Here is a 25,751-nt window from a genome sequence, read left to right on the forward strand (position 1 = left end):
TAAAGCCCACGCAATGCTCGGGTCAAATCTATGAGCCGCATTCAAATATCGTCACAGGGCGGTACTGCGACCGCCCAGCCACGTTATCAAGTTTTGCGAAGGAGAGATTGAATGAAAACGCTCGCTTTTGTCCATGAAATCGCACCGCAGCAAAGGAGTGTCTTGTCCAGTGGCGTTGCATGCGAGTATCGTTGAGTCGCACTAGCTCCAGTAAGCTCGTGTAAAGTGAAAAAAAGAACAAAAACAATTTTATTTGTTACACCACCCCTTTTAAGTGTGAATATCCGAGGCGTATGAACAAAAACATTTTTTCTCTTCTATCGAATAATCTGAGCGCTGCATCGAACCTCTGACGTATGACTCATAGTTTTAGCACAGAGTAATACGTCTTAATGGCGGCGAACATTTAAATTACTGGAATGAAAAGAAACCACTCCCAAAACTTAACAGACAGCATGTAAAGAGGGGGAGAGTTTGAAATTATCTCTTCGATCTTCTTGACATGTGCCCAAATGGAAGAGGTTGCTACATTTCAATTGCATTAATTATATTATTTGAATGCAGAAGTCTCTCAGTTTGTGACCGACGGTCCAGTTATTAGAAGGGGGTGGACTCCGGTACCCACCGAAATATACTTGTTGCCTGTTTCTTTACTGTTCACGTCAGTAATTAATTAGGAAAGGGATTGCTAGACAAGCTCCAAACAGTCAAAACAATTATACAAAAAAAGAAACGAGATTTTTGGGAGTTTTCGAGTTGCGAGGCATGTGTCCAGGGGAAGCAATTTGTTTTTTCTTATGCGAATTTTTGCGAGTGTCGTTTTGGTTACTGCGTTATGCAAGTTGTGCCTGAGTAATCATGTTACTCGACAGATGTGCCTCCTCTCTAGCTCAGCATTATGATGAATTTATGTAAGCCGGCACAGACACAATTCACCGGAACACAGAGTTAACCTTTTCAGATTAAGTTTACGAGGCCTTACCATGGGGCTGCTCACTATGCGCGACACCTGTTAACGTTTTCCTCAATCGTCAATTGCTTTGAGTTTTATACCTCAAAATTACACTGTAGAAGCGCTAGAACGATCGACTATTTACAAAAGCAGCCTCTAATCTACAACTGCCTCTGCTTCATTTCCATCTAGCAAAACCTGAATTTCCTAAGCATCGCGAATATACCGATACAGAAACCGCCCAAGATGTATCATAAAATAAACGATATTGCCGCGTGCATGACCGAGGAGGAACGCTTTTCATACTTGTAAAAGATTCGAGTTTACTTTTACCCGAGTGTAAATGATGCGGAGGAACATGACTTTGCCGGGTCAGTCTTGCTGAAGCCAGCTGTCACGCCGATGCGTCGATGCTCGTTTTTTCTTCTGTTTCTGGCACAAGTTCCCCGATTAAACCTTTACTTTCAGTTTTGCGCTTGTTGATCTCTTTCTATCCGCGACATTTGTATTTTACAAGGGGGTGAAATTTACATATTCCTTGTCGCTACCACCACCACCCCCATCATCATCATAGTCAAAAATATTATCATCATTAGGTGCTTCACCAACAGCCTTGGCTCAAGGCCCCAAAATTACTAAACCCGGCCATGGATTTTGTCATCTGATCACTAACTTCAGAACAACTTCTCGTTCAAAGTAAACGTCCGCACCGTTCATTGGCTTGCAACCTCCTCTACGTGGGCTGAAGAACGGTGCTATTTGTCTATCTTCCTAATTGCTACTTTTATTTACATTTTCAAACGAGTTTCGTCCGAACACGTATACATGCAGCTGCACTGCTAAAAAACATACTTAAAAAAAAAGAAGTGATTTTTCAATAGCTTGTTTTACGCCTCCAACAAGGCGTCGTCGTCAGGCGTCTAGGACGACGGTGGTTCCCGAGGCAGCGTCGGATTCCGTCCTGGTAAGTCCAGCCTCCCGGGCCATGGCGTGGAAGGCGGACTCACGGTCGCGTAACAGCTTTTCGGGCGACCCGACCTCCACGATTTCGCCGTCCCTCATCATCACGATCCTGCACAACACGCAAGATTAGGGTCTGGTTAGAGGCAGGCCGTGTACTTTCCAGTTCTAACCGAAAAACGCTAATTAACCCCCGCCACTGTCGAAAAAAAAAAAAAAAATCGGTTAAAATCGAAAAATACCGTTTTTTTAATATTTTCGTACGAGCGTCAGTTTTTTTGTTTTTTTGCTTCATCAAAACTCGTTTTTTTTTCTTATTTGCGGTTGTTATTTTGGGTTGTGTGTCAGCAGAGGTCGCCCAAGGTCTGTTAGTAATCCAGATATTTTTTTTTATGTCAGTGTTGGTTAGTTCGGTCTCCAGTTTATGTCTCCAAAGTTTGGCCTCATTTGCCCTTTTGTGGGTTACCCCGTTGAATGTTGCCCTCCTTCTTTATGAACCCTAGTCGGGTGGTTTGAAGTGTCTGTCTTATTGCTTGGGTCGAAGTATATATTACAATAATTAGGTGTGAAGAACATTGTGCATCAGATGTGAATAAAAATAGTACCGTTTTCGTCTTGATTGTTCGTTCCTTTTCGCGATTTTTTCCGTCGATAAAAGGCGCTTTGAGACATAATGATTAAAAAGCGCGACACGACAACGGACACAGAAGGAGACACAGACACAGCGCTACTTACAACTGAACTTTATTTCCGCTGCAGCTCGGTATATATTACCGGCAACAACACAAACAAGTTAGGAAGATAAAAATACACATCGTAAAAATCGTAAAAAACAGCATAAAAAGGCTAAAATTCCTGCATCACCCATCGGCACCCACCCGAAACTAGTCATGCTTGGTCATGACTAGCTTTGATACAGTTCACCGAAATGCTCCGGTATTTTGGAAATAAATATACTCCGTAAAGCAACCGCCTATTTCTGACATAAATAAACACCGGAAAGTATACGGCCTATAGTTATAGGCTGCTCCCATATGGGGCAGTTTAATGTTACCCATAAAGTCGTAACATGCTAAGGGTAAAGTGGAAGCTCCTCCCACCTCTTTTCACTTTGACACCACGCAATCTGGAGAGGAGGAGGTCTCCTCCTCTCCAGCTTTCGCTCTGTTAAAGTGGAAAGAGGTGGGAGGCGCGCCGACAATAGTCGAGAAGGCTTGCGCATGACGTCATCATTCATGACGTCACCCGACCCAAGCGGCAAACACGCTGAGCCTGGAGAAAGGCGCCTCAAAATGGCACAAAAACGCGTCCGTCGTGGTGTCGTCGCGTTGCGCTTTGCGTGACACGCTGACCAAAGTTAGCCGCAGCGGCGTGGATCCACCGACATCAGCAATAGAGGGTAAAGGGCTACAGGGGTAAGACAACTTATAGCTGCAGAGCTCCGTGTTCTCGGTAAATACCTATAAACCCCGAAAGATAACTTCCGAGACAGTTTTATCAAATCGGATTTTATGTACAATTTGATTTTGTGTTAACCGTGAACAGAACGCCCTCATTGAACTGACCGCGAAACTACTGTACAACTTTCTTGGGAATCGCGAGTTCCTCATCTCGTTTCCTTCTCTTAATGATACCGGGACGTTGTCTAAGTACTCGGATTACGTGCACGTTCACAAGAGGCTGGGATTTCTGAAGTGTCCAAACAGGACACTTCAGAAATCGTGAGGCGACACCACTCTGTCAAATATCGTGGAAGTTCATGCGTCCGGCAGTACGATGTCTGTTTGCACACCACCAAGCAGACATCACGATTTTCCTCCTCGCTTCCTCCGCTTTTCGGTGACCGCGGTGCTCGTTAGACTTGACTCCACACACCACCTGCCAATGCTGTTCATCTGTTCTGCCGGGCCCTCGTATCCTGGGCCGTGTTCTAAAATTGACTCAATCTTGCTCCAGGGTAAGGGTTTTGTGCCTGTCCGTTCGAAAGCCAACCTGGGTCCAGCGTCGCTCTATATGTGTTATCACGTGACACGACCCGCTGGAGTGGATCGGATCTGTTTGGGTAAGATTTCGAACAAGGCCTTTCCCTTTCCCGTTTTTGGGATCTGCAGAGGCCTTGGGCGATTGACCGACAGCCAACAGAGCTTGTTAGTGGCTGTCCGGACCCAAGCGATGAGCATGCTGAAAACCCCCGTGAAAGACGCAGGCGAAATTTGACAAAAAAAAAAAAAAAAAAAAAAAACACCTCTCGCCGAAGAAAAAAAAAATAAAAAAGCCGCACGGTATCGGATTGCCGTACGACTTATGTCAGAGTCGTGTCGACTCACAATTTCCGAAGTATCCTGTTTCGACGGGCCTTTAAGCGCCAATATCTTTACCGACACAGAAGAACGCCGAATCTGCGTGAAAAAATAAAACCCCGCAGAAACACCCCCAAATTTGAAGAAAAATAAAACCTCCTAAAACACGGAACCTTACTTATGGTTTTGTGAAAAACCATATACAGTAAGTTATTTTGTAAGTTCCCAATCCTCACTTTGGTTGGTACTGCACGTGCTCCTCGCGCTCCGGTTTAGCACGCCGCGCTAACTCCACCTTCTACACGTGGTCGTTGCCTTCCATCATGCTTTGACTGCAGGTGCCCCGAAGAGTTATCGAAGATAAAAAGCTCTTCACTCAAATCTGCGCACACCCCTTCTGGGAACTGCGCGTTGGCCAGCTCCTCGTGTGGGCTGGTTCGTGAACAGCGTGCTGGACTAAGATCGTCCTACTCTTGGTCCAGTAGACATTTAGAACCGAGTTGACCTTGCACGAACAGCACCTTTTTTTTTTTGTCGTGCTCGAGCGAGTTAATCCCGATCAATGCAGCGAACACAAAAGACCCCTTGGCAAAACGTGATGCACCGTCCGTGGCGCCGAAAGGAAAGCCGGGAACGGCCTGCACAGGACTGGTTGCGGCAGATGACGGCGGCAGCATTAGAGGCGGCGGAAGATACAGAGCCGAGCAGGTGGGGGCAGGCGAGCAACCTCGCTTCCCTCTCCCTTTCTTTTTCTCTCTCTCTCTCTCTCGTCATCCTCAGTTTTACGTGGTCGACACAACGGGGGCACGGAGGAGCTTACAGGACGTTCCTGTAATTCACTGCGCGCGTCGGTTCATTTGCGCGACGTGGGTTATCACGACTCACGAGCACTTGGCCACCTGTGTCAGCTTCCCCGCCTTGCATCGGTGTGCTCGGAGAAGCTAAAGACGCGGCAGAGCATACCTTGCTGTACCGATGGCAAGAAAAGCTTGTTTAGGATTATAGATCGAACGAAATTTATTAAAAGAAGAGTGGCACAAGTTGCTTTGTGCTTGCCGTGATACATTATGCCTCACCCCACTCGTTCGAGCGGGAAGTTTTTCTGAGACACAAATAAATGAAATGTCTCGGACGCAATAAAACTTCCTTTTCATAGTTATGTTCGCTTAAAAGAATTTCCGTTCGCGACTCATTAAGCTATTTATTCTCGGTTCCCATAGTAAATTTAAGATCTTCGTATTAAAAAAGCAACATTAAATTTGGTTCTCAATTTAATTTTCATCTTCCCATTTGATCCACAGCTGTCTAATATTTGATACAGTCGTGCCTCGTTAATATGGACGCTGCTAATATATATACTCCGCAATGTAGGCACAATTTTCGAGGACGAACTGGGGAACTGTACGCCCCCTTCTTGACTCTTTATTCTGGACACCTCACATTATGGACGCTATCCCAGGGAAACGGAGGTGTCCATATTAACAAAACGTAGCTGTATTTGCACCCTAAAAAGACGATAAAAAGGAGTATAAGTTGGGTTAACACCGCCTAGATAGCTAGGCCGTAGTGCAAAGTTGTTGACGTCACCTACTGAAGGCCATCTCGGGACGCTGATTGGCCACGAGTGCTGCGTCACCGTTCGACCGTGACTCGTGTCCAATCAGGGAGAACACAAGTTCCAGCCGAACTCTGACGTCACTGTTATGTCTAATCGGTGCCCGCGATGACCCGCAATACGTGACGTGAAAAATACAGCAGGGACCCTATGCACGGCGGGACCAAGCGGGACCAAGGGACCGGGAGAACGTCGTCTGCTGCGAATGGGCCTCCTGCGCTGAAGCTTTGAACAAGCTGTGGCGCCCTCGTTTTGGGTAGTACAAGCTCACCTGGCTGAGACTCCCACTATTTTGCCGCCTTCGCCGTGATTTTTTTCCTTCTGTATAGTGCAGACGAACGGAAAAAACACCTCTTGACGTCAAAATCGGCTACATTCAAAGCCGCAAGACAATCGAAAGTTCCGGATTCATGCCACCACCGCTAGGGTACGCATCTCATATCTCTAAGTTGTGACGTTAGAACATCTGGCGTTCGGACGTTTTTGTTTTTTCTTCCCCTGTATGCTTTTTTGGGACGCGTGATACGGCGTTTCTTGGTTCACGCTCTTATCGCCCTAGCTTTGGCCTGTGCTTCGACGGCGTTAGCATTTTTCGCTTTTTTCTATTTTCCTCGTTATCGTGTTCCGCGCCAGAGCAGGCACTCTTCTATATGTGGGGCAGTTTGAGTCGCTCGAGTTGGTACTACCCAAAACAAGTCCTAACAAGTCATTTTTCGCAGCCAGCGGCACAGCGCTGTTCAATCGCAGCAAACGACGTTGTCTTGATCCCTTGGTTCCGTTGGGTGGCGCCGTGTAGCATATAGGGCACCAGCACAGCCAATTGTTATCGGGCGCGGTACAGTCTTGTCTTGAGCGGCGAATAAAACTTGATTCAAGCAATCTTTGTTGTCTATAGACCTTTGCGAAAATCACCTTCTGCGCACTGCCATCCTTGTCTGTTGGGCTGTTGAAGGTTTTCTGAGGAAGCGCTGTAGCTCTGCTGTGCGGTATATCAGACCCTCCGCATGCACACACAGCTCAGTGACTCCGAATTTTTCTCCCGGACGATAAGTGATGCAAAGGTCTATACTTCGTTTCATTGTAAGTCCAGACGCAGCCGACGCCACTAGGGATAGGGACCAATCAAGCATGCAGCGCAAATCACTAAGCCTTTTCTGTTCATGATTGGTTCAGCGATGATACAACACGTACAGAGACACGATGAATACCAATGATGGTGTGATTTTAACGATGTCTGATTGGCCCCATCAGCTCGAAAAATAGACGGTGTTGGTCAGAAGAGAGGGGTGTCTGAACAAGGCCAAAAAGCGGGCCCAAATTTCTCTCGGGCTTCGCGCATTTCCCGGCAGGGGCACTGACGGTTTAGAACTGTCACGCGCCGCACGGCTTTGAAAACCAGTGCGTGAATAGGGATGAATCCTCGAGGCTCATAGTTGTATTATGGTGTCTGGAACGCGTCTCCGACTGGTGTGTTCACCTTGTCCGAAAACGTGGTCCCTCGATTTCCGTCTGATGACGTCACAAAAGTGGCAGACGCCCGTGGCAGACGCCAGTTATTCTGCAGGTCTCTCTAAAGCTTGACTGTCCATGCATGGTGGCTTCATCAGCCAGGAGTTGGGACTCTGCGGCGACACAGACACTCGCGTTCGCTCGTGCTTTTTACCGGGAGTTCTAGCCCCAACCGCCAGGATCGCGACATCCGGTAGCATATGACACGCCGGCTTCTATATGACGCCACTTATGGTCACTTCTGGACCACTTTTAAAGTACTTGAGGGAGAGGACGCTTAACACACCAGTTCAAGACGCGATCCCGTTCCAGCGTTTGGCAGAAATGCGAGCGAATCGTCGACGTGCACTTGTTCCATGGCGAGGTGGCATCGTTCAGACACGTCTCTCTTCTTCCACCGTAATCAGGGCCAATGGTCTTGCCTGTCCACGTCCATGATGGTCTGTAGGCGGTGAGCGACCGTGATGACGGTGCAGTGGCCGAAGTCCCGGCGAATGGTGCGCTGTACCAGGCCGTCCGTGTCCGGATCCACGGACGCTGTGGCCTCGTCCAGCACTAGCACCTTGGTGTTGCGCAGGAGCGCTCGGGCCAGACAGATGAGCTGGTGCTGGCCCACGCTGCACGGGCGCGAAGGTTTTTAGACCGAAACCGTATAGTTTTTCAGTTCGCGTTCAATTATGGTTATTTGTACACTGCGGGAACCGGGAATCGCTTCTTTTTCAAATGTTACTCGGACAAAATACTTGCGATTATTAAGTTTTACCGTTTCACTTAGTGCCCCAAACGAGCACTTTTCTCCACAATATACGCGATGACAGCCTTTCAATAAGAAAAAGGCACAGGAAGAATCAGCGATCGCTTTTTCATGCTAACCGTGTCGCGCTCGCTAAGTTCAGTGTCTGCGACAACGTTTGCAGCGTCGGAAATCAATATATCATTTAACAGTGAAGGTCGACATATTCTAGCCATGCTTCTAGCGCGAAGCACGCAATTGAACTCGAGTCTACGGCGAACGCTGACCCATTATAATGTCCAATACATGATCAGAGTGCATGCATGCCCCAAGATACAGCAACCTCGGATAACTGGTAAAGTACAGCAGAGTTGCCACCTGTAGTGCGAGCTCTCTGCCTTTGAGAACACTTTGGCGCGTACGTGCAGGCAAAGGACGTCAATAAGCAACGAGCGCGCGTTAGAGGCGCAGTACAGTAGATGGTGTGGATATTTGAAAATTGGTAAATGGCGCGATATCCACCCATCTATCCATCCATCGGTCTATTACTAAGCAGACAAGCCTATACCCTGCTGCAAGTTAAGAAAAGCGGGACAAGCTATAGTCGGTGGCAGGTCAAGAAGGCAGTGGAAGCCCCTCCCATCTCTTTCCACTTTAGCAGAGCGAACGGTGGAGAGGAGGTCGCCTCTTCCCCAGCGTCCGCTTTACCGAAGGGGAGAGAGGTGGGGGGTGCTTCCACTTCCTTCTTGACCTGTCACCCACTATAGTAGATCAAACGCTGGTGAGGGGGCGAGTGGAGTTGCCTCCTCTTCAGCGTTCGTTTTGCTCAACGAAAAAGGCCTTTGCGAGGTGAGTTGTTGGTTTTTAGTTTTTAAGCTAGGTGGCACAAGCTACCTCCCGTTAAAAGGGTACAACCGTTAGCACTCATCCATCCATGCATCCCGGTTGTCTCGTCTTTTTTAATCTGCAACAGGGTATATATAACAAGCAAACGTTTTAAGCTCTTGGTTCAGGTTAGTCCGGCCAGTCGCCAACCTTATGGTCTCCATTCTCGATAGCGAAAGTGGTGAAGGTGATGATGATAATATTAATGGTTATAATGGCCGGTAATAGCAATGTGAATTAAAAGAAAAAAGTCAAGTTTGAGGGTTTGTTTTATCTCTGCCCGCTCAAGGGAACGTTCCTTTTCTCACCTGAGGTTTTGTCCCTCCTCCTCCACGAGGAAGGAGATGTTCCCCGGCTTGTTCTGGAAGAAGCGCTTGAGGTGCGCCTTCTCCAGTGCCGCCCACACCTGCTCGTCGCTATACTCCTCATTTGGGTCCAGGTTCATGCGCAACGATCCCGCGAACAGCACAGGGTCCTGCCAAGCACACCGCCCGCCTTCTTCAGCACAAAGGCAGTGAGCCAAAATTGAATATTTTTCTCCTAGTACATGAACAGTGCAAAAGGGTTCGCACAAACGAAATACCTCCGGTTCTTGCTCTCGCAACAGAAAGGATCGATGTCTTCAAAACTAGTTTCTTGTATTTTTTTTTTATTCAACAAGCGAAAATGCGTGCAAGGGCTGTAAATCCATGACTGCCAATACTTGATTCCAGCGATCATTTTGAAAGCAAATAAAAATATCGCATCATGAATACAGTTTAGATCGCAGCAAAGAGTGGTCCCTTCTCTTGCAGCTTCCATGTCGCAACATAGTGCAGTGCTACGGCTGAAGTTATTACGAACTGCAAGAGAGGACTTGCTCACTAAAGGGAACCCCCGCTCACTGCCCAATACACATAGGCGCATTGGGAACACTTCCATGCAGTGGAGTTTTCTGTCTGTGGGCCTCAGTCATGAAAGAAAAACAAATAATTGTGCATTCGTACTGAGAATTTTAGGGACGTCATTTCTTCGTGAGCATTCGGGGACGAAGCTTACCGTGCAGTTTGTTTGTTGCAACAGGCTATACGGGGAGCAAGTTCGTCTGCTCCTTGGATAGATGTACAGTCACGTCACAGCGCCGAGATTTGATTAAAGGACATAGCGTGTAGATAAAAAGGCTTCCTACTTTATGTCTACCCAGTATCCTCCATTCAAAGCGAGCGAGACTGTCGTCTGCTCCTTGTGCAGAGGGTGCAGTTGTGTCAGGAGTAAAAGGCGGTGAGCAGCGGATTTTACTTGGCTGCCTTGCCCTTTCTACTGCTTCAAGAACGAAGGATATGTTATTTTTGTCGACTAACAGCTATGCAGACGCACTACAAAGAACGAATAACTCATGACCAAGATGTTGTTTGCTACCCACCAAATAGAATAGCGTCTACTGGGTTAGAGTTTTGTTGCACACCTGATCCCTCCCTCTTGTCTTTTCGCGCCCTCTCTTTCACGCACAGAGAGACTACTCCCGCTTTCCTATGCCTCCCTTCTCGTGCGCAAAAAGACGCGGTCAGGCGGTGACAATAATCCTGCCGTTTGAGGTTGGAACTTGGAACTCGAGCGCCTCGCACCTGTGGGATGATGGTGAGCTTGGTGCGCAGGTCGTGCAACCCCAGCGCCGAGATGTCGACGTCGTCGATGAAGATGTTTCCCGTGGCGGCTTCCAATATGCGGAACAGCGACAGCGTCAGCGACGACTTGCCGGACCCCGTGCGTCCCACAAGGGCCACCTGAAACAATGGGCTTCTTTTATACATACTTTTATTGAACTCCTAGCGGTTTCGTGTCCGAACCTGGAGTTGACCTTGATACAGCCGTAAAATCGCACATTTCGCACTCCGAGTGGAATTGCGAACACTGCAGTGCCGCCATTGTACGTACAAACTTTTGTTTTCTTTTCTCAGACGCCCATTACGTAAACAGAGCTGCCAAAAAGAAAAAAAATAATTGAGCCGTGCTTTTCTATTGCCTAAGTAGAGTTGTATTTTGTTGTTGCTTGCTTAAAAAAAAGTTATCGGTCATGGGAACCCCTACAATGTCTAGTGTTACCCTGTATATCAAGGAGCAATTGAGAATATCAATCAGAATGACGGAGCAAAAAATAATGAACTTCGAAGACTCCGGCTATAGTTTGTTTCAGCATAACTTGGCAAATGAGGAGCTGGATTTCACGTAAGATTGTACGCACCATCGAAATGCACTCCCTCTATGCAGAGTTGTCACGTGCTTCACTCTGTCGCTCTGATTGGCTTACGTGTGCCGTAACTTTCCTTTGCCAAATTATGTTGAAACGGAGTATAGAAGCGCTCGCACACTCCACACCTTCTCGGACGGATCGATGTTCAAATTGACGTTCCTGAGCACAAGGTTCAGTTCAGGCCGGTAGCGAGTGCTGAAGCCTGCAAACCGAACAGCACCGTGGCTCGGCCAATCGGGACTGGGCGCCGGTGTCACTCGCCAAGGGGCCTGCGACATCGACAAAGCATAAAGCGCCGAATGAATTCTATAGACCGCCTAAGTGGTGCACGATGAGATGCGCTTCAGTTAAACGTGACGGCAGCCACTGGAGCGCGTTCACGAGCGTTGAGCGTCGCCGCTGGCCAGAGCAGACCAATATGAGCATGCGCATTCGCATAAGGCAGGGGTCGGAAACCGACGCCCCGCAGACAAGATCCGGCCCGTGAGGCTATATTATTCGGCCCCCAGCACGCTACCAAAAAAGTGTCCTCCCACCTCTCCCTCTCACACACGCACATCAACACGTACCCTCTCTCCAGCCTCCGGGACGAATGGCACCAAAATATGGTAAGCTGCAAACCTGGTGTTATCGGACGTATTAACTTTGAATTGGTGCACCTGGGAGTTTGTTTCTTATTACCGTTCAGCAATTGTTGTGCGTCAAGGTCATAGGGAATCGATTAAGGTCTTCCGATATTTATAGCATAAATTTTGTTCGAAGTCACGGCTTGTACGCCATCGTCAGTTTCAACAGTTTTGGTCTCATATAGAAGCTTACTAAAGTGATGTCCAATGCCACATAGAAATCTGGTAAATAAAAAATGCAAGAGTTTTGCAATGCACGAGGTTTGCAATTATTTTTTACCTTTGTAAAAAAAAACATTTTTTTATGGAGCGAAGTTCTTGCAGGAACTCCCTGACCTTGATTGAGTGGGCGGTTTGTCCATTACTGGCTGATATTTCACATCACTTTAAAAGCCTAAATGTAAGATTACAAGGTAAAAGAAAACTTGTGACGAAGATGCTTTCAGACGTAAAAGTTTTCGAGCTGAAACTTGTGCTCTATTAGCAACCACAATGTTTGTATAAACGAGACATCTCAATCATCTTTTTTTTTTTTTTCAGAAAATGCATGTAAAAAAAATAAACGCACTTCCACAAAGAGGGTTTACATGAGAAAGTATGCAATCAAAACATGTGGTTAGTTCTTAACTCGAAGTTTGAAGTCGGGTTCGCCGATTTTGAGAAATGCTTGAATAAAATCCATATTTTTTTAAATAATTGATTCAATCAAGATTACGGCCAAGTACAGCAACTTTATAAGATGAATCTCGCTGATCACTAAACAGACATTCACTTGAAGTATGCTTTTGCTGTTAACGTCTTTGTTAAGTTCTAGACTGACCTTCCTAAATAACAATTTTTAAATCAACGAAATCTCGCAGCAGCCTTGATCACAGTGTTCACTACAGCAAGTTTAACTGCGAACATTATTTTTCCAGTTGAAGACCGTAAGGTCAAAGTAAAACTGAAGATGGACATGTACAATAAGTTTCGCAACACTCAGTAAGTGACTTTAATCAGAACGTTCGCATATTGGCTAGCAGCATTGAATACCAAAATTGTTACAGAGCAACCACGTTGCGTCCACCAAAATTAAGAAAACAACTTTGCATATTACTTTGCCCCTGTTACAGTTGTTTGACCGCCCATCCCCACCCTTACTAGAATTTTTAGTTAATAATTTATTTAAAAGTACTGTCAGTTTCACATGGGACTATGATAAAAATGGGCAAATACACCTTTTGGCATTATACAAAAGAAAAAAAGGAAAGCAACACACACTGGAACAAGAAAAACAATGAAATGTGTTAACAGATTTTCAGATGGGTTGGCAGAACTGACACAATCAATCACGCGATACTTTACTGAACGATAAGTTAGAATAGCTTATGAAATAACACAGGAGCAAAGCGCACGCAATAATCCAAACAACAAAAAACCGACAGAATGTTTGATTATTTGTTTATTTTATTTCACAAGTAACAAGATGCGTCGTAAGACGCAATGAATAAATAGAATTAAAGCGAATTACACGAGACTCTTCTGCCCAAGGAGAGCGGAACTGCTGTTTTTTCGGTTTGTTCCAGAGTTCGAGCTCAAACTAAGTATTGAAATCAACTCCCCTGTAAAGTGTACAAATTAAGTCACCCACCTGACTCAAGTCCTTCCTTTGTTGGATTTCAACGTAGTTGTAGGCGCTGAGAATCGTATGCTTGGAAGCCCAGTTGCTGTTGATGGCCGAAAAGTGGTTACAACGTGCTGGATCGACGTACTTCTTCTTGACGCACCAAATGAATACGCAGACATATAGTGTCCAAAAAAGCAAGCCTCCGTCCTAACTTGCTAGGGAACAACCAAATACACCTTGTCAGGTTTCAGTCACAGACGGGCTTTGATGTAGGTAGTTGCGTCCTTCTGGTAGATCTGTACCTTAGATCGACGGCGATCGAAGTGAATGGGCACACTTTTGCGCAGAAGCAGGGCGTTTGCATCGAGTCGTCGTTGGCTCCCATTTTGTCAGAAATTTACCTTGGATTTTTGGATCAAAGGGTACATGCGAAATATCAGTCGGTGCCGCCTGGATGCGCGATAGTAAGAAGGTATGTTGATTATATCTTTATTTCTGTTTTTGAAGGGCTGAACGTTGATGGAGGTATCGCTTTCATCAGAAGTTAGGCTCCAGAACTTTGTTTCACACCGGAGAGGGCAGATAGGGGCTTTCTTCAGTTTCTGGATTTAAAAGTTTCTTTTTCTGGGTGGTTGTGTTGGCACTACTGAAAAGACGGGCCGAAACCGATTTTGCCGTACCGAAGTTGCCACCCAAAGACTGTCACGAGGGTGTTGTGACATCCCTCCTTAAAAATGTCATGGAAAAGTCATGTGGCCATTTTTTGGGTAACAACATTTCGGTCAAGTTCTCGTGGTTGGTTCGGTCAGAGTATTACCCAGGCCTTATTTCAAGTGTTGCAAGGAAACTTTTGAGTGACCTTGGAATTAAGGGAGAAGAAAATAGAGAGAACTCAGAGAAGTGGGCGTGCCTTCCGTTTTTTCATGCCATCTCTCACAATTTGAAAGGTTTGGCAGCGCGGTTTAGCGTTAGAGTGGTTTTCAAAAAATGACTTTCGCCTGAGTCGGTTGTCTCCCTTTGTGAAAGTAGATGGACAGTGTGGCAAAAAGAACAAAGATCCGGCCATAGCGTGCAAAAAAGATGTCGTTTATGATATTCCTATGACGTGTTGCTTTTCTTACGTTGGGCAGACTGGCTGTTGTGGTAATGAAAGGCTTCTAGAGGTCAAAAGGGCAGTGCTATCAAAATCGCCCATTTCCGAAATAGTCAAGCATCTAGATTCGTGTAACAATTGCGTCCCCGAGTGGAAAGTGACAGATATAGTCTGCAAAAAATTGGATTCGTTTACATCTGTTATGAAGGAGACCATTAGGATTACGTCAGCAGGGAATTGTGTTAGCGTTCCCTCGGTTGTTCTTGATAAACAGGTGCGGACGTTTTTGCTGATGTAGTTTTTAGATTTTCTTGTGCCAATTTTTTGTTGTGGTTGCCTTCGTAGGTTGTGATTAGATATCGGCGATGCTAATACTAGCAATTGCTGTGTTTTCAGTTCCGCGTCGACTGAGGTTTGTTTACTAGAAAGGGAAGGGTGTTGTGAATAAAACATTTTAGCTGTGTCTGAGACGGGGTGGTGTGTGTCCTTCATGTTTCCATGTTTCCGGTTTTATTATGTTGCTTAATATTCACCAGCTCGCCTGCGTCTTAACTCTTATTTCTAGAAGATTCATATTTATTCCTGCTCGGGACGTGACTTTTATAATTTCGTTCTACTTTCTTTTTCTCGAAAGTGCCTGTTCATTCTCACCCTGAACGCTCGACGGTCGAACCTTTTTGGGCCGAAGTTTCGAGATGCCGACTAGATAAGGAGCTGCGCGCGACCTTTTCGAGTCAGTCTTGCTCTCGCTTGCCGTTACGCCGCCGAATCGCCACCGGCTTTTATGCTGTCTCGACGCTCGTTCTTCATTTTGTCTGGCCCAAGTTCGCCCCAGTAAACTTTCATTTTGAAACAAGTTTTTCATCGCTTCTACTCCTGTCATTCTTGACAATATTTAATACAGTTCTTGAAGCATTAGAGCTGTCGAAGGACAAGGCTGTTCGTTTCGAGTAATTCTGTCTTGATGTGTTGACCTCATTGCTGATGTGCCCTTCTCCTTGTGCAGTGGAAGCCATGTGCTCGTTGTTACAGTCACACATCTAGCTTTCGCCACGTAACCACGCTCTCGCTAACACCCATCCTCAGAGAGAGGGTCGTGTCAGGTGACCAAATGAAGGCTGTTGGTTGGTTCTGGTGAGCTCGTAGCTCTCAACGCACTGTCAACTTAAGGATAAACGAAGTATAGTATCATCGTGATGACGTAACGCCGTGAATTTGTCTTGCCTGGACACGTGAGCCGTGGCCTTCCAGCGATGTCTTTACACGTAAGCTTTTCTCCCTCGCCTTTCTAGCCCGCCTTTGTGCGTCTGTCGAGTTTTTCGTACAAGGCTTTGCGTTCAGATGGCCGTCGTTTATTTGCTTTGATGTCTCTTTGACGACATCTGACCATGCAGAATATTATTTTTAAAGCTCGCAAACGAACTTTCTTACTTGGGACAAAAGTAATTTCAAAAGTAAAGAGTATTTTTCTCGAAATACTGACTAAAAATAATTCATTAAATTGATAAATTACCAGCCTAGAAAGTTATTTTATTAAATTACGCATTACCACAAAATGTAACTTAATTAGTCTAATTTTATTACACTAATGTCATTACTGCCACCTTTGGACAAAAGCTATGTTTGCTTGTAAGCCCAGTGCAACCGGCCGCATTAAATCTGAACAAGTTCAAGAGATTTTCTGGGTAGAATCTGCTGATCAGCTTATCCATAAACAGGCAACAAGTTGAAGAATGCATTTGTGGCAAACGACTTTGTAAAGTTTTCCGCTGGCCTCCCTGTATTAATTTACAAATCTACGAAATCTTGCAGCGGCTTCGATCGAAGTGTTCGCTACAGCGCTTTTATATCTGCGAACACTTTTTCAAGATGAATGAAGACTGTGAAGTCAAACATAGTTTTTGCGAATGATAGATGAGCACGTACAAAATGTTTACGACTTACCGTTAAGAGTTTTAATGGGAACGTTTCCATCAAGGCAAGCCATATTGAAGATCCAAAATCTTGCTGAACGGGGATTCGAGCAATCTTACGTTACGTGTGCCAGAATCATGATAACATCTTTGTATATCACTTTAGCATTGGACAGTATTTTTAAACTTTCATTTTTTATATAGAGCGTTTTCCCTTCCCCTCTCCTCCTCCCCCCCTTCCCCCCCCTCCCCCCTTTGCTAATTTTCGGTTCTTCGTCCGGCCCGCTCTGTCTCCGCTTTGCGGTGAGTTTGCCCGCTGCAACAAAATGTTGCCGACCTAGGAACTCGATTACACCTCGAGAACATTAATAAAAAATGCCCTGTTTCTCGCGGAGCATTACATAATTTTCCCCTTTATGTAGAAAATTAAGATCTATGTACGCATTTTAGATTATATAGCTGTTACCTTATCAAGATGTACACGTTTCAAACGCCAAAAGCATCGCTTCTTCGTCCGACAGCCATATCTTGTGAGAACTACTTCGAGCGACGTATGAACAATGCGCAAAGCTTCTTTTTTTTTTTTTTTCTTTTTTCTTGATGTGAAAATGAGTATAGACGAACCTTGAATTCTCGTGGGATCTTTGACAACATGGGTCAAATTGTGTGAAAAAATCATATCCAGTAAAGCGCAATATACTAGGGTCTCACGATACGTTGGAACTAAACCATCCATCTGTCCGGCCGGCTCCGTCTCCGCTTTGCGACGGCCCCGCTGCTGTAAAGGCCTGCCGACCCCTCGCATAATCAAGGGATGCGCCATGAACCAAAAATAGCGACGAGTGACCGACATCCAATAGGAACTCCCGCGATTGGGATAAGTCGGAATATTCAGCGCTTTATCAAACCCCAGTCCAAACCGCGGTGGCCTTCTATAATAGGACAATAAAATTAGCAAGGCGCCAGAGTATAGGACTATGCTTTCCTCTAGCGGAGGCAGTACGAAGCAGCTGTAAGTCACATTAGGCCATATTCTGTTATTCGCCATCTGACACCCTATATAAATCGTTCATAATTTTAGCCACGGAATTTTGATAATTAAGACACACAGTGTTCAACTACTTAGGCGACGCTAAATCTGAATGATCAAAGCTTGCGCTCTAGATAAGAGAGTGCACCACCTGAGCTAGTCGAGCAGTAATAACAAGTCACTATTAACGTCCACAACACAGGGAACTTCCAAGTTGTATGACCCTTCGTTCGGCTGTCGAGACTGTATAAACGACAAAAAATAGTTAGCTTTAAACGTTAAATTTTTTTTTCTAATGTGCTGGAACATATTTCCTTACACCACTGTCAGGTCGGTTGCGAGAAGAATGGGAGTTGGGTCCATTCGACATGTCCTAATATTTCTCCAGACAGCCACTCCTGATCAAACGGGACACTCGATATTCGAAATCACTGCCTTCACAATGTCAAGTGGATGAAATCTTTGAGGACAGTTGTAACTCACCTCGATCGGGACGCTGGTGTACTCATGCAAGCGCTCGATTGATATGAGAGCATTCTCCAGTTCTGCCGTGAAGCGGACCAGTGAGTTGAGCGCGTCGGTGACCTGCGGTACACTTCGTCATTACACGACCTATTTATAATACTGCCTGTTGCAACATCAGAACTGTAAACGAGGTTCTACCCAGATACAGGCCCACAAGCAGACACACGCACAGGCACGCAGATTCATATACCCTCTTCCCCCCCCCCCCCTCCCCCCCGGGCACACACAAACACAAACAAGCAAAGCGCCAAGTCTGATGCCCAATGCGAGCACGCACACACGCGAGATATTGCGTCGACAAAATTCGGATGTCCAATGCTCCGACGTGAATTGGGCATTAGCCTTACTGCACCTCGAAGCATTCCTAAAATTAGACCACAACTGAGAGCCTGCATTGCATCAGCGACGAAAACTATACACCAGGCTTGTATTGTATATATACAGTCGATCCCATAGTAATTGATTACTTCTATAAGTAATTTTACATTTGATATATCATTTGTGCCCTGTGAGTAATCAAAGAGATGATTTCGTTACTTTCGTGAAGCAGTACAATTACTAGTACTAATTGCCCTGAACTATCACCTGCGAGGCACGAGAGTTCGTGGCCTTTTACGTATTCTTTAAATGAGCGGGCCTCAGACTGTTCCGAGAGCAGACTGCGTTCTGCGACTGCTCTACTACAGCTCCAGGTTCCCGCGTCCGCATCTCGCGACTGCCCCATCATGGCGACTGCTGTTGAAGCGGAGACTTTCCTCAGGGTGCATTCGGCTGCAGCAAAGGGTACTATATGAAGGCTTTTGCTTGCGGGCTTTCTGCACCATCGAAGTGGCGCGGGAATGCCAACGGCGGATGCTGAAAGGTGAAAAGGACAGAGCAAGGGACTCGGCTGCGAAACGGGGGCACGCGGCCCAGCGGTGACAAGAAGCCAGCTGCCATTACGTAGATGTAGAGCCCTGCATATCTGCAGATTATCCGCGGATATCCGAAGTAGACTGGCGGATTGGGATAAAAATGAATCATATTTGGCGGATTGCGCATCGGATGCGGATATCCGCGGGTCCCGATTCACTTTTGCAGAGGCGGCCCATAAACGTGTGCGACCGCTCAAGTATCGTGAATAAGTGAGTTATTTATTTATTTTAAATAAATAATAAATAAAAGTGGGTGATGTTATGAAGTGCGTCATTGAATTTATTGCGGGGGCCAACTACTCTCTCAAATAAAAAATGCCAATCGGGGAGAAAATTGCGCTTTACGTCAATAAAGGTTTGATTCTCACCAAAGATCGCTTTAAAACTTTCTATCTCGCCAAAAATGCTGTTTCTAGAATAACTAAAGAGCGCAGAACTACCAGTCGTCCCGGGAAGCGTGTTCTTGTTTGGCAGGAAAAGAGCGGAAATTGTTCTTTGGGCAAAGGAAACTCAAAACGTACAAGCCACAAGAAAGTAGAAGCCTGCAAGAGGCTCCTTCGCCTACAAGTATACAGGGTGTATTTACTTATTCTTTCAGATTTGTTTAGAGAAGCTGTGAAAGCTGCAGTTATGCGGTTTGTGCAGGTGGGTTATACGGCCAAGAGGACATAGTATAGGGAGATAGTCGCAACTATTAGTTGGCTAATAAAGTAAAATGTGTTACTTAACTTTTTAATTAGTGCAAATAGACATATAGATCCAATTAGAAAGTTGCTGAGCATTATCGAAAACCACTAAATCAACCCTTTTTAGAAGGATATATTGCCGGGGCAGCATTTTATAGCGTTCTGTAAAAACGCTCCATTTGGACGCGTTTCTAGATTTCGGTTTCTTATCGGAGCGCATCTACGCGCCCGCAGTCCTGCTCCACAGTGGCTGCGACGCGCAACACACATCCGCTCTACTTCCCTCCATTCTACGAGGGAGGTGGGGGGGGGGGGGGGGGGGGGGGGGGCTTTGCGTTGCGAGCACCACGGAGCAGGACCGCGGGCGCAAGGATGCGCTCTGATTAGAAACCGAAATGTAGAAACGTGTCCATGTCCAAATGGAGCGTTTTTAAAGAACGCCGTAAAATTCTGCCCCGGCGTTATAACCTTCTAGAAATAATTGATTTAGTGGTTGTTGATGATGCTCAGCAAGTTTCTAATTGGAACTTTATGTCTACATGCATTAATTAAAAAGTTAATTAACAAATTTTATTTAATTAGCCGACTAATAGTTGCGATTATCTCCCTATACTATGTGCTCTTGGCCGTATAACTCACCTGCACAAACCGCATAAGTGTAGCCTTCACGGCTTTTTTTAAGCAAATCTGAAATAATAAGTAGAAACCCCCTGTTTATTAAAAAAAACTCAGTTCTATCCTCTCGAGCGGCGGAACTTGCGCCAGCACGAGTTTCCGCTCCTCATTCTTGTAGCGCAGTTCTTGCATGCCATCGCAGCTTAAAGTGCACCAACGAAGAGAGACTTCTCATAAGCGGGTATTAATTTAAGAGAGGCGAACCAGTCTGAATCCGTGCGTGTGTGTGCGCTTTCTTTTTCTCGACAGTTGGCACTAATGTTTTTTGTTTTGTTTTCAAGCATATGGTTCCGAGTATGCAGTGGACTTTTCGTGTTTAAAACGGTAACCGATAGGAGGCGTTGCCATTATTGAATATTGTGACATTTTCCCGGTGCTGTGCTCGCGCCTTAACGCACATACATGAGTATTTTGCTCCGGCGAGAGACCGCCTTTTCTTTCCCACTTTGTTACTGTTTGGTCTAAATAAAATGGCACATTGGTATTAGTCTGTCCTTTGTCAATTTTAATGTTTATAAAATATGCAAGGCTTGAAATCGGTTTCACAAAGCAAAAAGAAAAAAAAAAGTTTGTTCCTTTTGAGCGCATCGACTGGACAGAGTGTCAGTGTCACGAACTCCCAAGACGAAATAATAACTGCGACCATATCCCGAGAAATGCGAAGCGTCTCTGGAAGGATGATCACTTATTTTATAAATACGTTCAAACAGAATACTATAAAATGACTTTCACTGCATTCTTACACGAAGGGTTATTTGCAGAAAGGTAAGCAGATGGCTTATAAAATAGCACTCAGATGCTTGTTTTTTTAATTTTTATTTAGCTTGATTTTATGATGTAAAAGGAATGCGCTGATTGAGAGTCGGGTGCGGTTTCGAATTTTGCAGATGCGGATCGGATGCGGATGATTAAACTGTTATCCGCGCAGGGCTTTACGTAGATGTGGACCGGCAGTTCAAGAGCTGTTTCTCGTAAGGTCCATTCGGCGCGGTCTGTAATGTGCGCGAAAGACTGGTTTTAGGCAGAAGTAAGCAAAGGTGATCTAAATGTTATTAATTTATAGTCGTTCTTTTTTTCTGTGTTGTTGCTATCTATGGTTAATGTCTTCGGTCATACCTTAGAGGCGCACTGAGGTGGTAATATCTGTCTTTCGGTGGCTCAAACTAATGAACCTGTTTTGCGACTTCTAAAAAGATTTGCGGCGAAAACCGCAAATCTTTTTAGAAGTCGCAAAACACGTACACTAGTTTGAGCCACCGAAAGACAGATATTACCTCCTCAGTGCGCTTCTAAGGTATGACCGAAGACATTAACCATAGATAGCAACAACACAAAAAAAAAAAGATTATAAATTAATAACATTTAGATCACATTTGCTTACTTCTGCCTGAAATGTATTTATAGCGCCTTTTGAAAATGACCCCCCAAAAAAGAAACAGCCAATATTGTTTTCAGTACCATAGCACTCGCGCAGCACATTTATTAAGTTAGAGCCGACAGTAGACAGACATTACGTTTTTAGTGCACTTCTAATGGCATTACCAATGACATTAGCTAAAGCAAATAAAACAAACAAACAAACGAATCAGCTCGAGTCTTATTGAAGGTAACAAAAATGAAGCCTCATCATGCTGAGAATGACCGAAGAGCGTAGAACGTGTACTGGATGCACTGGGCACATGCTATACGTGCGTGTGATGTCACACGCCGTGAAGGCGTCACCTGATGTCACAGTGTAACATTATGTCAAGTGACATCAGTGTCACGTGACCTCATCACGTCCCGTGACATCATGGTGTCATAATTACGTCATGGTGACGTCATAGTGTCAGGTCACGTTATGACATTACATAGACGCCATAGCGTAACTCGACGGCACGGTCCTTCGGTGGTTCTTCGTGACGGTCGGCCGTGACGATATTTTTAATAGAATTCCACGTATAAAAGACGTGACATTCTGCGTTACGAGAAATCCGCATTGCACCTTGAGCGCGTAGAGGAGCGTCAGTCCCGCCGCGGCCGCCCCGGTGGTCTCCCGCCCGTGCACCAGGAGGATGGCGGTGACGAGCGTGATGGCCGTGCCCAGCAGGTTCAGGCGCAGCGTGAGCCAGCGGTCGGCGCACATGAGGTAGAACGAGCTGGCCACCCAGCGCTCCAGCAGGGCGTCCGAGAGGCCCTCGAAGGGCGTCTGCACCCCGTACGCCCGGATCGTCTGCACTCCGGGTACCGTCTCCGAGACGCAGTTGTACAGCGGAGACCGGGACACGGACTCCAGGCGCTGCAGCTGCCTCGACGTCCTCACGTACGTCTTCTGCGTTTCTCAGGAGGAGGCATGCGGGACGTTATGGGGCCGGCGCTTAGAAACCGCCCGCTCAGGCGATTATGGGGCAGACTTCCGAACCGCTACAGGTGAACTGCCAAAGTGTTTTTGACAAATAGTGCACTCCGATATGTTCGCTCGTTAGTGGTGTATTAGGCGGCTGATGCAAATATCCTTTGGTAGCTCTCGAAGAGTATCCTCAGACACCCGCGTTGTTGCACAGAGATGACATCTCAGTAACGCTACTGTCTCATTGTTTTCTTTTTTTTCAAAGTGTACTTGGCGTGGTGTTTGTCAGCTAGAGTGGCTTGCGTCTAATACTTTGACGCCATTTTACCGCCCAGAGTGACTTTATGGTCACGCATAGTCACGAACTTTTTAAGCAGTTCAATATTTTTGAAGGGGGTGGTGCCATAGTTTTTCGACTTTGGCCAATTAACTGCGGGAATTAATATGCCACCTATAAAAGGAAGAACAAAAATACCGCACTTTTTTTTTGCTTGCTAGTTTTTATTTAAAAATAAAACAAATCAAAGGTCAAAATGCCTCTGAACTCTCTTTCGAGTGACGGACTGGGAGGCCACGTGGTTTCCCGTTGCATTCTCTCTTCAGGCCTCAGCCCCACTCCGAGAACGCGTGACCTTCAGTACCCTTCCCTCCTCCTCCTCAAGAGCTGCGCTCTAATTCGGCCTTACAGGGAGTTGTAAACGGCTTTCACTTTTTTTCCTTGGCGATTACGCTAAGGCGTAGCAGTGTTTTTGGGGAAAAGTGACGTTTTTTCTCACTTGTAACTTAATAAACAATTTAAGAATACAAACTGCAAATTATTTCAACATCATAATCGTTGCACTACCCCTTCAACCGCTTGAAATTGTATCAAATAAGGAGGCAGTCGATAGTTGTCTGTTGTAGTTTTCTAGTATTTCTAACTAGGTTCTTCAGATCTACTGACTTACATGTATTGTAAAGTGTTCTACAACTTGAAAAAGTACATTCAGTGCTCATCTCTGGTAATCCTCGGCGGCATGTTCACCTGAATGATGAAGTAGATGAGCACGCAGGGTAGGATTGCCAGCATGAACAAGGGGACGTAGATGGTGATGAGCACTCCGACACCTATCACGTCGGTCAGGTGCTCGAGCATCGCGTCCATGACCATGGGCAGGTAGTAGTCTGCCTGGTCGAGGTCCTTGGTGAACCTGGAGGTACCGCAACCGCAGAACGTTTATATTTATACCAAATAAACTATCGAAGCCCACGAAACATTTCAACCATTGAAAGGATGATCACATGTTTTAGAGCGCAGCTCTTAGGCGCCCGTTTCCGGCTTGAGCGGCGTCAACGTCGCCGTCGCCGTCGCCATCGGCGTGACCGCGCGGTGCATGATGGGTAAATTTCCCCGCTAAATCTAGCGAAAATTTTTTTCCGCTGAATTTAGCGAACAATTTTCCCGCTAAATCTAGCGGAAAATTTTCCCCGCTAAATTTAGCAGAAAACTGTCCCCGCTAAATCTAACAGAAAAAATTCCCCGCAAAATTTAGCGCAACACTTTCCCCGCTGTGTTTAGCGGAAAAATTTTCCCCGCTAAATTTAGCGGAAAATTTCTCCGTTAAATTTAGTGGAAAAAATTTCTTGCTAAATTTAGCGAAAAACATTCCCCGCTAATTTTAGCAGAAAAGTTTTCCCGCCAAATTTAGCGTAAAAAATTTCCCGCTAAATCTACCGGAAAAATGTCCCCGCTAAATTTAGCGGAAAATTTCCCTTAGATGGGAGGCAAGCAGGAGAGGAGGAGGGGCATAGTTCCCTCTCCGTACCTTCCCCTCCTTCTCCTCAAGAGCTGCGCTCTAATTCGGTGTTACTGGGAGTTGTAAACGGCTTTCATTTTTTTATTCACTGCGATATAATATTTCAGTCTAAAAAAAGAAGAAAACACTCTGTACTTTGCATTACTTGTCTCTCCATGAAAAGGGGCGAGGGTTTTAGTTTACGTTATTTGAAAAGAAACTTTAAGGTAAAACGTTTCACAATTATTAAAAAAGAAAGCACGTCGGGGGGGTGTTGTTTCTTTCACGCTCCCCCAAGACCCGTATGATCTCCCCCAGAATTGCCCACAAAAAGAACACAAACCAGTATTCCCCTTCCCCGAAACGGAGCACTCCCCAGAAATTTGTAACAGCCCCTCAGATTGACAGCCCTGGGTAATCTCCTACATTTGGCTGGTGCTCTGAATGCCGGTAGTCTAGACACTTGTGACTGCTTACGACCGAGTGCAGTAAAACTTCTTGTGATCACTTCCAACAAGAGAACACACTGGCGCCATCTCTCGGTTAGCCATGGAACACGCGGTTTCTGTGTATTTTCTACTTGTTTCCCGCATCATGCAATCATTAACAACTTGAAAAACCGTTTGTGAATGTTTTACACGACCATTTCTCATGGATTTACGTACATTGAGTTTTTCTAATATTGCAAAACCTTCGCTTTGGCGAAATGCAGTTCCACAGACACCTCAAAGATGGCGCCAGTGTGCCCTCTCCTTGTAAGAGGTCGCAAGAACTCGGTCGTAAGCAAACGTGAGTGAGTAATGCAGCCACCGTAAGTGGTTGCATGACAAGTATCAAGATAGGCTACGTTCCTTTAATTCATTCATACCACAGGAATTGTAGCAAATATCTAAATAATTTATGAATCAAAACAACTCCTTACGTAAAAAAAAAAGAAGAACAGAAAATTGTGTGACTCAGTTTTTAGGTTTTCAGGAGGCTCCGAACGCAAGCACAAAAAAATCACTCTCTTGCCAGAGCGGGGAAAAGGATCCTTCAAGGGTGTTGCAGGGGCACCTGTTAAGAATGCGTCCCAGCGGGGTGGTGTCGAAAAACCACATGGGTGCCCTGACGACGCGGTACAGGATGCTCTCGTGCAGGCTCTTGGAGGCTTGCAGGGCGCGGAAGCCAAGGATCAGGGAGCCCGCCCAGATTGCCAGACCTGCAAGAGCAACTGAGTTAGATTTATCGAAGAATTTATATCAATATACAATAGAGGCTATTTGGTATTGATTCGAGCACATCTGTTAAAAAAAAAGGTACACTGATGGAGTCTGTGCAGGTGGGTTATAAGCTCACCTTTGGGGGGGGGGGGGGGGGGGGGTAATCAGCGTTGGACAAGATACTCGACAAAAG

The 25,751-nt window shown here is 45.7% G+C and overlaps 1 protein-coding gene across 1 annotated transcript; it reads right to left on the reverse strand.

Annotated features, from left to right (window-relative positions):
• Positions 1–1,677: 1,677 nt before the first annotated feature.
• Positions 1,678–22,447, reverse strand: LOC8028288 (ATP-binding cassette sub-family C member 2). The gene is made up of 6 exons (XM_040505274.2): positions 22,237–22,447; positions 11,310–11,453; positions 10,559–10,717; positions 9,263–9,429; positions 7,759–7,953; positions 1,678–2,024 (listed from the first exon to the last, which is right to left on the reverse strand). Exons 1-6 carry the CDS (start codon positions 22,375–22,377, stop codon positions 1,865–1,867), a joined length of 966 nt encoding a protein of 321 aa, XP_040361208.2. The 5' UTR covers positions 22,378–22,447; the 3' UTR covers positions 1,678–1,864.
• Between the last annotated feature and the right edge of the window lie 3,304 nt (positions 22,448–25,751).

The sequence above is a fragment of the Ixodes scapularis genome, unplaced genomic scaffold, assembly GCF_016920785.2.
Source record: "Ixodes scapularis isolate PalLabHiFi unplaced genomic scaffold, ASM1692078v2 PGA_scaffold5__190_contigs__length_132052651, whole genome shotgun sequence".
NCBI lineage: Eukaryota > Metazoa > Arthropoda > Arachnida > Ixodida > Ixodidae > Ixodes > Ixodes scapularis.

Coding starts and splice junctions, on each gene's coding strand:
- LOC8028288 (XM_040505274.2), bottom strand. CDS start 22,377: ATGTGCGCCGACCGCTGGCTCACGCTGCGCCTGAACCTGCTGGGCACG. Junction 11,454..22,236: donor CGCTCCTCTACGCGCTCAAG/GTGCAATGCGGA, acceptor TCGATGTCGCAG/GCCCCTTGGCGAGTGACACC. Junction 7,954..9,262: donor GAGGAGGGACAAAACCTCAG/GTGAGAAAAGGA, acceptor GCGCCCGTGCAG/CGTGGGCCAGCACCAGCTCA.